General features: G+C 36.3%; 1 protein-coding gene across 2 annotated transcripts in view; it reads left to right on the top strand.

The window, feature by feature from the left end:
- LOC109863914 (tyramine receptor 1-like) overlaps positions 1-11,877 on the top strand; it is a 39,299-nt gene that overhangs the window by 21,512 nt on the left and 5,910 nt on the right. The window contains exons 1-2 of one of the 2 annotated variants that reach the window (XM_020444587.1): positions 3,772-3,825; positions 11,583-11,821. In XM_020444587.1, the coding sequence (XP_020300176.1) occupies positions 11,675-11,821 (147 nt within the window). In that variant the 5' untranslated portion in view covers positions 3,772-3,825; positions 11,583-11,674. Of the gene's footprint in view, positions 1-3,771; positions 3,826-11,582; positions 11,822-11,877 lie in introns of those variants that run through there. The other variant, XM_020444588.1, reaches the window with a different exon arrangement.

Consider the following 11,877-nt stretch of genomic DNA (forward strand, 5'->3'; position numbering starts at 1 on the left):
ACTTTAGTCACGTGTTGTTTTTCCACTTCTCTCTCTCACTATTTTTTGAGTTTAATTTTCATGCGTTATTTCTGACATTTCTCATATGTGTATTATATGGTTTATAAGACGTATATATTATTTGTCATCGCGGTGACAGGTTGTGTTCACTGACAACACGTTAAATAAAAATAACAATAGCGTGCGCGTAGCGCGCGCCTGTGCTAGTTATTTAAAAAATAGATAGTTATGGTTTGTAGTACGTAGCGAGTTTCATTTGATTGGAAATGCTGCAACTTGCCGGAGAGAAAAAGTTTTCTCATATTACACTACCACCAACAGATTGTTAATCAACCGGAGTGAATTGAGCTTTATACTTTTATACAGAGAGAAACTTATACAAAGTCACTTTTCTATATTTTAGTTCTGAATGGTACTTAGTACGCATCTCAAACATTCGTTCAAAATCAGATAAAATTCTGACCGAGAGAGAGAGAGAAAAGCGCCAGATACTTACAGAAGGAGCTAATTCTGCAGCCGCAGTTTGTGTGTGAATGACAGAATATATAACCGCGTATTTGAGAATATCTTATTCTCATTAAGTTGAAGTGCACTTCTTACCTTCGATCGATTAATAAAATATTATAATAGGTACGAGAGTTAAGTGCGTTTTACTTCAGAAATATTTTTAAAGCACGTTCCTTCGACTATGCGCGTTGTAACGTTATCGTCACAATATTGAACAACGTAACAAAACAGTTTGTCAAAGTTTCGAAATGCCATCAAAGTTTGATCTCATAAATTTTTTCTCGTGCGTACACGTACGCGGTTAGGATAACAGCATTAGGCTTTTATACACTTACATTGCACAATTTATATATTTAATATCTGACGTTGCACGAAGTTTGTTTAAAAAATACATGTAACGTTACGCTAACATGGATATTTGTGTTCTTCGCGTTAGTATAACGCGGCGTAACATTTTTGTTTTTACGGATATTTTTGACACTTGATCTAAAAACTCGAAGTCGCGACGACCTGTACGAGAGGAATATCGATTGTTCGATTTAATCGTTGTGGAAAATTCTTTCTCACTTTCTCTTCCCGGCGGCGTATTGCCTCATAATAAATGTATGTATGCAGAAACAGACGCGATATATATATATATATACTATCGCTTCACCCACTGGCCCATTTTCGATGGATTTGCATCGATTTGTCTGACCTTAGTTGAAACAACGTGTCATTCTATGTACACTTCGCACTTCTCTTTGAACGAACAAATTACGTACTCGCGTATCGGAGCGCGTAATTATCATTGGCATACGTTGCTTTCGGATATACGCTCTTGTGTAATTATCTCGTCAGGAAATACCGAAGAAGAATCACCGTGCTGTTTTAACATTCCCATTCAATCCGAACCGCGACTGGTGTCTGATGAATAGACGAATAAATGACAGTCCCTTGTTCTTTTCAGAAAATAGCGTACGAGTCTGAACATGAATGCCACCATCTAGTTGGGTAGGTAACACTTGCGCGCCCCGGTTCTTTCGACTACGTATACGCGCCCGTACACATAGGCGCATACATATGTACATGCAGAAACGCCGGACGATTTAGCGCGGTGATCTCGGCTGTGGCGACTGTATTTCCATGGCGTTTCCTTGGTATTTCATATCTATTTTGAGCATTTGCCTCTCCGCCATTGTCTACGAATATTCACCCCCGGCGGCATATGTAAATACGCCTCGCAGCGCGCATCCAATTATGCACCCGTGATGAACGCCACCCTTAACGACTGTAAAGCCCGGGGATGCCAGCCACTCGACACTTATACGCTCGGGAGATTATATCTCGGCCGTGAAATTATTCTCATGGCTCGTAAACTAAGCATTCCCGCTGCACGGGCCATTTCGCGCGTTCTCTTTCTTCGTTCGAACTCTCGAGAAACCCGTTAGAAGAGAGACATAAAAATAAGTGGCGAAACTGAATCTCGCGGTATATACGGCTAAATATTACACTCTCAAGCTGTGTCCAGTTTCTCTCTCTCTCTCTCTCTCTCTCTCTCTCTCTCTCTCTCTCTCTCTCTCTCTCTNTCTCTCTCTCTCTCTCTCTCTCTCTCTCTCTCTCTCTCTCTCTCTCTCTCTCTTTCTCAAGGATACTTATCGTTTGTAGTCTTGATATTTTTTTTACGAGGCCGATGCTACTTATGAAGATAATGTCTCCGGGCTGTGTAATCCGCGCGTGAAAAATAAAATAGGACAACGTCAGATTTGTACATTTGTGGTACAATTTTTTAATTCAAGAGAGAGAGAGAGAGAGAGAAAGAAAAAGAGAAAAAGAGAAAATCTCGTCTCACACACGTAGTTAGTATCTTAATCCGTTTTACGAAAAAAAGAGCAACTACTGCAAACTATTTGCATGAGACATAAGAGGAAAAACTTCGCATTTCACGCGCTTGTCAAAAATCACTCCCTTTATTCCGCGCAAAAATAAGCCGCTTGTATTACTTCTTCACATGATTAAATGGTCACACACAATAGAGGCACAGGACAGTCATAATTCTACGGGAACACGGAAGATTAAGCTGCCACCTTAAATAGAGCGCTTAAGCAGATTATACATTCATAACCTGCAGGAGAGAATGTTACTTAAACGTGCAGGCCACTCCGATATTCAAGACAGACAATGCACCTGGTTTCATTGCATACATCATGGCTACTTCTCTAAGCTCACTCTTTGTAAGAATACGCTCGGGTTTGCTTATTGTGCCACATAAAAACATGTACATTTTTAATATACATGTTTTTATGTGGCACAATAAGCAAACCCGAGCATATTCATACACACAATACATTAAGTACAATCATGTACTTAACAGACATACACAAATGTACACAAATTTCGTGTATTATTATAATCGTGTGCACAATATTATTATATATCAATATATATATAATATAATAAATATATAATATCATCGAGACCATGTCGGTGTAACTAATTTAAACGAGAAAGCTATATTCTTAGAAATCGAATAAAATGTCGATACATATAGAAAACCTGTACACAGATTGGAATACATTTCGATTCGCGTCGAGGTACCAAGGGGAATTCGGTTTGCATGGAATTTTAAAATATCGATATCTCTTCCTTCTCCTTTTCTTCGAATGAAAGAGAGTTGCGGAAATCTCTTCAGCCCAAACATTTCAGATTAAATATTATATAGCTCGTGTGTGAACGATACGTTAATTTTGAAAATGTAATAATAACATATTGCCAGCTGAAATTGATGTAATTATTTATTTATTTGTGTTTTACGTCCGCGCAATAATATTCGCGTTATTTAACAAATTTCGCACATTTTATTTGTAACGTAACGTTTCTTTTACAAATTTTTTTGCGAGAGACAATTAAAATGGTGATTTTACATTAAAAAAGTTTCAGCGATACAACAATCGCGCGCGGTGAAAATCACGTATAACTGCAATATCAATTTTTTTCCCATTTGAATTAATTATGGCAATTAAAAAAAAACAAAAAAGATGTAAAATTGTTACCGTACAGATATATGTGTGTGTGTGTGCGTGAAACATATAACACTCTGGGTAAATTTGTGGTTTGTGATAAAAAGAACATGTGTTCAGTCAGTTTATCTATATCTAACAGGATGTGCATACAATGTCGCGTCTTTCTTCTCGCAATGTGACCAATTACTTTGATCGTGGTTACGAAGATAATGGCATAGCGGTTGAGTGATGCATGATATAGAACAGTATATGACGGACAATAGGCAAAGACTGATCGCAGTTAGTGTGGTAATCACGGCTGTTAATCACTATGCAGGTAATTCAGTTTCACCAGTTAATTAGATTGTATTGCCGGTTTACGCTTATCATGTTATCGCTGTGTTATCGCGTCTCGCACTTTTTCTCGCAAGTTTTTCTCGTTTCAATCATATATTTTACAATTTTAACTCGCAACCACAAATTATATTTTTTGTTTTTTCACAATACGATTCTAAAAGCTGCCATTCCGCTACAAAATTTATTCGGGAATCATCTACGGTCCAATGAAATATTCTATAATAAATTATCAAAAACGCGCGTTTGATATTTCGTGTATCAATAAAATTTCTCGCGCGTGTACGTCGAAATAATATACAAGTGCGAATTTGTTAAGCTGCTCGTGAAAGTTTTGTTAATTTATTAACTGCATTAAAGCCAGTTTAATTTATGTGCAAGTTTACATACCGGACGATATGATTCCTCGGTCACAGACTAATAACCGGTCCGACTGTAATATCCGGTTTGCTGGCCGCGTTACGTTGAGGAAGTAAATTCACTTAACGAGGAATATTCATTTTCGGATTAATTTTCCTCGCTTCTCGTGCCGCTCGTGGTTCATGGAAAAATTACTGTGGCGGCTGTGCAGTCATGATTGCGAACTCTGAAACTGCCGGACTAAGTAATTCTCCTATACCACTTATAAAGGAGCAGATTAAGGAGTTTATTCCCTGATCCGCGTGATTATCTTGAAACTCTGCGGGATGTACGATTTATTTCGAAAAATATGTTTCCATGTATTTTTCTGCGGCGTTGCAGAACGCAACAGTTTTCAACAATATTTCATAATGCGCTGCTTTTACTCTACCAAACATTCAGTTTTCAAAACACACATTTCGCATTTTAAAATGGAAGATAAGTGACACTTTTTTGTGAATCACACAAAATTGATACAACCACATTGTTTGATACAGGCAAAATTAACACGGTGTAATAAATAAAATTTTCGCGAAATGTATCTGGCAAACGTTGTTGCGGTCAAAGCTACCTTATCTATGACCCGATTTGCAGCGAAACAAAGTGCAGCAGTATCAGTGGTACGTGCTTTCAACGAGTTTCGTTTTGCGATATCGAGGCTACCGGAGGCATCGTGTGTAAAGTTTATAAATGGTTGAGTTCGGGAAGAGTTCCCGAAACTGATTAGAACATTTCGCGAGTACTTGAACTTTTCGAACGATGTCACGTACCTGTGATATTATCAGATAATATGTACATTACTTTCGTTACATGTTACTATGCCCTGATATACAGTATGCTAGGGCACTAGCGATCAAAACCTCGCGGAACAGGCCCGGGAGAGAAACTACTCCTCTAGCTCTTAGAGTTCCGCGCTTATTCCGCTAGTTTTTAATAGCTAGTACACGTACATAACACATAGCGATCAAACATTCACGAAATAAGTGACGGGGAAATCCCTTTTCTTGCCTTTAAACTCCCGCATTTCCCGCAAATTTTTGATCGCTAGTGTATATACGTGCAACACAATTTTATTTATATGTAATAAATGTATAATGTACTAATTGATTTATTTCAAATTTATTTTGAAAAAAGAAATAATCTAGATTTATATATAATGCGATATATAATTTGTATTTAAATAATACAGCTTTAATTTCAAAATGTTTCGTATTTATCGTACAATAATATTGGTGTAGAGTAACAGTCCGGATACGAATTGGTCTCGTAAATCTTTTCTCTCTCACATACATGTCGTATATATTATGCTTGAATAATACATACATAGACGTAGAGATACATGTACGCTACAAGGATATCTAATTCACACATCGAGCTGTGACTATAAATTTCTTGAACAACGTGGAATAATGCTCGGATCATGTATGCTGAGAGCTTATTGTACTGTCTATCAAAATCCAAACTCCGCTAAGTAATCTTAAGATATATATATATATATATATATATATATATATATATATATATATATCTATTATGAAATCTGATTAAATTTGCATATATATATTACAGAAACTGAGAAGCGAGATTTGGATTAACACGGAGACTATATACGTGTGTACGTTTACGTTGAAATATTGCAAAACTTAGACTTCGCTTCACTCGAAGTGTGCGAAAGGATGTGTTACATCGAGTGTATTATATAATCTCTCTTTTATATTTTATCTTTGTGCAAATAAATTTTTGAAGTAAAGAATGACATATCGTATTCATGTATTTCGCGGTTACATATATATTAAGTTATATATTTTGTGAACCCTGTGTTTTCCCGCGGAAAATGTCTTACTTTACGTTACATATTGCAGATATAAGATGTGTACGGACCATACACAGCGGCGGCGGTGATGAAGCATGTGATATTCTTGGAAGAGTTATGTTATCCTAAACTCTTTCCCTCTTTTAAAATTTAAAGCATCGTGCTTCTAAGATAAGAAACCGCGTCTCACATAGCGCGAGATCGTCTGATAACCGTTACATAAATCTGAGATAACGTTTATGCAAGAAACAAGATACATATATAAACGGTGCGAAATTACATTTCTAACATTCAGCTTGGATCAACCTGAAATGAATTTGCTTGTGAGGTCCGATGAATCTTGGCAATCTTAAGAGACGATCTTGTCGAATGACTATTGTCCGCAACACAATATGCCATGTTTGCCATGCCAGGGATTACGAGCACACTTTTCTTAAAACAAAGAGTCTCCTGATGGAGAGAATCGATGAGGGATCTTCATAACTCCGCGCACACATTTGCAGGAAATTCATTACAATTGAGAATTCCATATAACTGCACCTCCAATCATTACACAGGGCTGCATTATACACGATGCAGCTTTTATCCCAGTCAACGGCATTGTTCTCGATAACCATCGGAGAAAACTAAAAAACTGGCTCTCCGATGGCTCGTTTATCGTCAAGAATCAATGTATCTTATTAAAGAGTCGTTTTTGTTTTGCGCGATACTTCGAGAACAATCTTCAAAATGCAATAAAGCTTAGATTTAATAACATACGTCGCTTGTTAGATCTGTCCGTGCTGTCATAACGTTGTCTGTGAGATTTTGCACAACGTCATATATATATACGTACGGGCTTTCGTTGCGGGATCAATGCAGCACGGTGAAATTATATGACGAAAAAGTTTTATTAATGATTTGACGTTCTGAGCAATTAATCTGCTTTGATAAATGATGTAATAATTGATATAATGATACATTAATTGCCCACGCAAAATCGTTTTTACTTGACACGTTCATTACTTACAAACACATGTTATATAAAATGTAATTCTAGCGAACTCACAAAATTAGAATATTTTGTAGTAGAAATTTTATATTATTCTTGATTCTTTGCAGATATTATGATATATAATTATAATACGTTTCAAGTTGAAAGATTGAAATTATATATTTTGGCGAGTGCCAGTTTACGGGTATCGGAGACATATGAGAATGATATTTACATTTATTAAAAGTAGTAATGGAAACGAAACAATCGGCGGCAAATGCATCGGAGGTGCATTTTCCCGTCTATGTAGCCCGGAAAATTGAAGTCACCGTTTCCAATTTTAGTTTCAAACTATAAACGAGAGTATTCGGTGCATTATTCGTGGAGTTTCCGTGTTTGCTTATTTACAGTGAGAAATAAAAAAGCTTTTTTTTCGGGAAATTAAAAAAATGGAACGTTTTTTTACGTCAAAACTAAAATTCAAACATTTTCTCTAAAGTTATTATTATTAACATTGATATACCGTAAACATTTTAAAAAGTTTTTATTATTTATATTGATACACGTATAGGTAGATAAGTGGAACTAAATTTCTTCTGCTTTGATAATAAAAAAAAATAGAGGAAATCATTTTGCGGTTGAGAAATCAAAGTTTGTAAAAAAGAAATGCAATCCACTTTCATATCGTTTCAAGCAGACTGTGCTTAGTCTGAACGTCGCCGTTTTGTATTTATGCGTGCGTATGCTCGGCAACTGTAGGCGGTTATGGCAAAATCGATTACAATCTATATCTAAAAAAAAGATCAGATATCAGAACGGGTTGTGGAGCAACCAATTACAGATTTTTATCTCTTTCCATTTTCAAATAACAGCGGAATCTAAATCCAACACACGCACACACACACAAACCCACAAACTTTAAAATAAAATGCGCGGTAAGTACAATAAAACAAATACCTGTACTATATTGTTAAACAACTTTTTCTACATGGCTGTAAAAAGTTTCTAGAAACGTTTACGCGAGAAAAACATATGAAAGAATAAACGCAAACATCAAACAATTGTGCAATTGCCGTTTGAATTTAGTAAAATGCAGATCAATCACGCGCGTGCATCGTGAGAGAAAAACGAAAAGATTCTTCTCTCATGTTAATTTCAAACGCAAAATCCGCGTTTTCTGACAGCTTGGAATGTTCGAGATAAATAAGATTAATGTCCGCAAAAATGTGAGATGCTGTTACACATTACGAAATAAGAATAACTTCATGACGAGCGCGCGCCACAAGCATCAGAGATTATGAAAACTGGTAATGGGTTTTTTTTTTTTTTTTTTTTTTTTTTTTTTTTTTTTTTTTTGTACTTTTGTTGTTTATTAGTGTAATAAGCGAAATTCTCGGAGAACTCTATTAGCACTAAAATCGTTGCAGCGAAAACTTGTAGAGAGATTTTTTACGCTTTCGCGCTCTTCTGAGTGAGAGAAGTTGCGCGGCGAACTTTTTTCTGGAGAGCAGTTAAATTTAGTTTCATATAGAACGTCAAATTGCACGAGAAAACGGCGTATCGACTTGTTACATTTTCACATCATCTTGATTAACCATTTACGAAACACATATTCGTTCCCTAGGGAAAAGGAGAGAGGAGGGAAGGATTACTGCATCGACTGCCACGTATTCACGAACGGTTTGATTTTACACCCACACTTGTAATTTTTTCACATATCCGCGCTTAAATATACTTTATATCGCATGATGTATATATTTTATGTCTTTATATTGCCATTTATTCGTGTTATCCGTCACGATAAAATCTCAAAGCAAATTGGCGAACAATTCGTTCGGGCGCGGTCCAGTCATATGGTGATTAATCGAAACCATCGAAGGGATCCGGATTCGCGATTAATACAGCGCCGACCGCGGGTGTGTGAGAATATTGAGTTGAGTTTTTTTTTAAACACGTGCGCGGAATATAGGATTAAAATGGTAATGGTATTGGTCATTCATACACATTTTCTGTGCTAAAAAAAAAAAAAAAATGGAGAGATAAAACGCACTTGTGTGATACGCAAGAATCAATTTCCTTTTATCAAACCGATTACGCCGTTCACATTGTTCGTCGTTGCGTTCAGTGTTAAAACTAATTTATATAAGAACCGTCGAAATTTTATCTTTACGCTTTATTATCCTAACGACAAGTGAAAATATCAAAAACTTACACATAAAACGGAAATGGCCGTACAAGCTTTATTTATTTTCGCCTCTCTCGATAATATTATTTAAAAGAATAAAATAGAAACAAAATACGAGAAAAAAACAAAATATTGCAAAAAAGTGATTTCACTTAAACTCTGTTTAATTTTATGTAAAATTTTTTGTATTTCGCAAAAATACCGCATCTCGGTTCTGATTCACTACCAGCCATCGCGAAATATTTTATTGCTCTGGTGTAACAAGATTTTGGCCCCGGAATATCTTCCGCAACAATCCATCCTATTTCATCTTACCGGATCGATAACGATCGCGCGCAATCCCATCGGTCCATTCGTCTTATCCGACTTTCATGCCTCACAGTATCCACCAGCCAGAAAGATTGATACATTATAAAGCATTCTTGCTTGCGCGTTACTAGCGATTATTTATAGTTGATCGGGAGAATTTCTCTTCCGTCGGTCGCTGCGAATAGAATATCTTTATCGCAACTTTCACGAAAAACAAAAAAGCCACGGCGTAGTAAGTGTCAAAAGCTGAATAGACGCGCGATACGTAGTATAATTAAATAAACAAATATAATTAAACGAAGTATAATTAAATGCACAAATTTTTAATTTGAATTAAATTTTAATTGTCACACAAGTCAAGTACCTTATTATGTACAACCTTAAAGAGCCGCTTCACACCGCGACGCGGCGAGACCTGATTTTTTTTCACCGCGCATGATGTTTTCTACAATTTAATAAGAACGCTCGAAAAGTGCTCGACAACTTAAAACGCTTTTCAAAGGAAAGTAAAAAAAAAAAAAAAAGTGAGAAGAGACTCTTCCGCGAGAAACACGGAGTGACACTCTGAAATAATGTACAATTTTAATAAACGCGGAAAATTCCGTATGTTCATTTAATCTTTCACGAACCGACACGTAGCGTTACTTTTAATTATTAGACTCAAGTACGTGCTCAGAATTCCGTTCTCTTTAAACTGCATCTCTTCAATTCCGATTGTCCTTATTCGAACGCTCGTCGTGAATGTAGGGAAACAGCGTTGTAACTCACTTTAAATTCGGCGAGCCCGAGGGAAAGTCCACTCCACGCTTGCTTGCTTGGACCAATAACACTGGCTGCCACAATTACCATTATGAAAAGAGAATTACGAAGCTAAGTGTTTAAATAATCGCGCAACAAATATTGACCGTTAGTCGATTTCGACGCGGTAATTTTCGCGTTAATGCAAACATCGCGTTGCTAGTTTTCCGAGATTACATTCTCTTTCTCTTTGTGACTATATGTTGATATGGCATTTAAATAAATCTCTCGCGGAGACCACTGTAATTGCAATTTGATTACAGCTGAGCTTAAATTAATAATCTTCTCTTCTCTCGCATATAACGTGAAACGGGATTATAATTTTCCTGTCTCTTCATGCGAGTAAAAACCCGCGTTGAATTCTTACTCCATGCGGCAATATTTGTGTACCGAGTATATACACACTCACGCGCTTTTTGTCTATAATTCGTGATTTAAGAGTTTCAATGAAATATCAAATGTTGTGAGTATGTGTGCATATAGTAAAATTATTATATATTGTTTCTTAACAATATTAATATTTATTCGGTGTGATTTCGAAAGACAATTTTTCTCCTTTTGATGGTTCGTTACAAAAACTGTAACTAAGAATATATGACACCGCGATATTTAAATATGTGATTTGCAACACACGCGTTACCTTCGACAAAATATACACACTACGACGGCAAAAAAATTTTGATTTGAACAGGAATACGCTATCTTCGATGTTTCTTCTTCTTGCGTTTTCTGAAAATGCGATTTCTTTCCATTTCCAGCAGTGCTTTATCTTTCTATTCCGTACTCTCAGTTTTATTCCCATAGTTTGTTTGACTTTTCTCATCCAATTTTAGCAAACTCTTCCGTATGTTTGCCTTTTTTTTCGCGATGTGATCCATTTCCATATTTTGTTGAAGCGCGCGCGCGCGTTCGAGCTTATTCCTGTATCCATGACTGTAAAAAGTTTTAAAACTTTCCTGCCGATTGTGCTTTTCATGTATATTCATACTCCGCGACGTGTACATTTCGCGATTTTAATCGATTCAATTCACGTGCGTATCCTTCACAGAATTTACAGTTCAGCTCAATATGTTCCACACACAAACGTTTCATTGCTTTTCTGCTTTTTGCGGGGAAAATTGAAAAAAAATTCAGACACACCTTGTCTCTCCGTTCCACATCAATTGCGACTAATCGACTTACAAAGAAAACAAAATACTAGACAGACAAAACCAATATTACTATTTTTCTTTTTGTCATTTTGGTCTGGTGATTTCTGTGTAGGATATGGACTTCTCGTAAACATCACGATGTTATCGCAAAACACGCGAATCGAAAAACAAAAATCATCATCTATGGATCGAGGGTGAGACGTCATGGCGAATCAATCGACTGATTATCATGAGGACGTTTATCAATGGAACCATACAGCATCGTCGGACGAAGGAGATGCTGAATACTTACCTTACTGGACGGATCTTGTTCTAGCAGGATTATTCACGATGCTTATTATTGTTACTATAGTGAGCAATATCACATCCGTTTTTTTTGACATTTGAATTATATAAACACACATATA

This window comes from Pseudomyrmex gracilis, unplaced genomic scaffold (genome assembly GCF_002006095.1).
Source record: "Pseudomyrmex gracilis isolate BER0280 unplaced genomic scaffold, ASM200609v1 scaffold_14, whole genome shotgun sequence".
NCBI classification, from domain to species: domain Eukaryota; kingdom Metazoa; phylum Arthropoda; class Insecta; order Hymenoptera; family Formicidae; genus Pseudomyrmex; species Pseudomyrmex gracilis.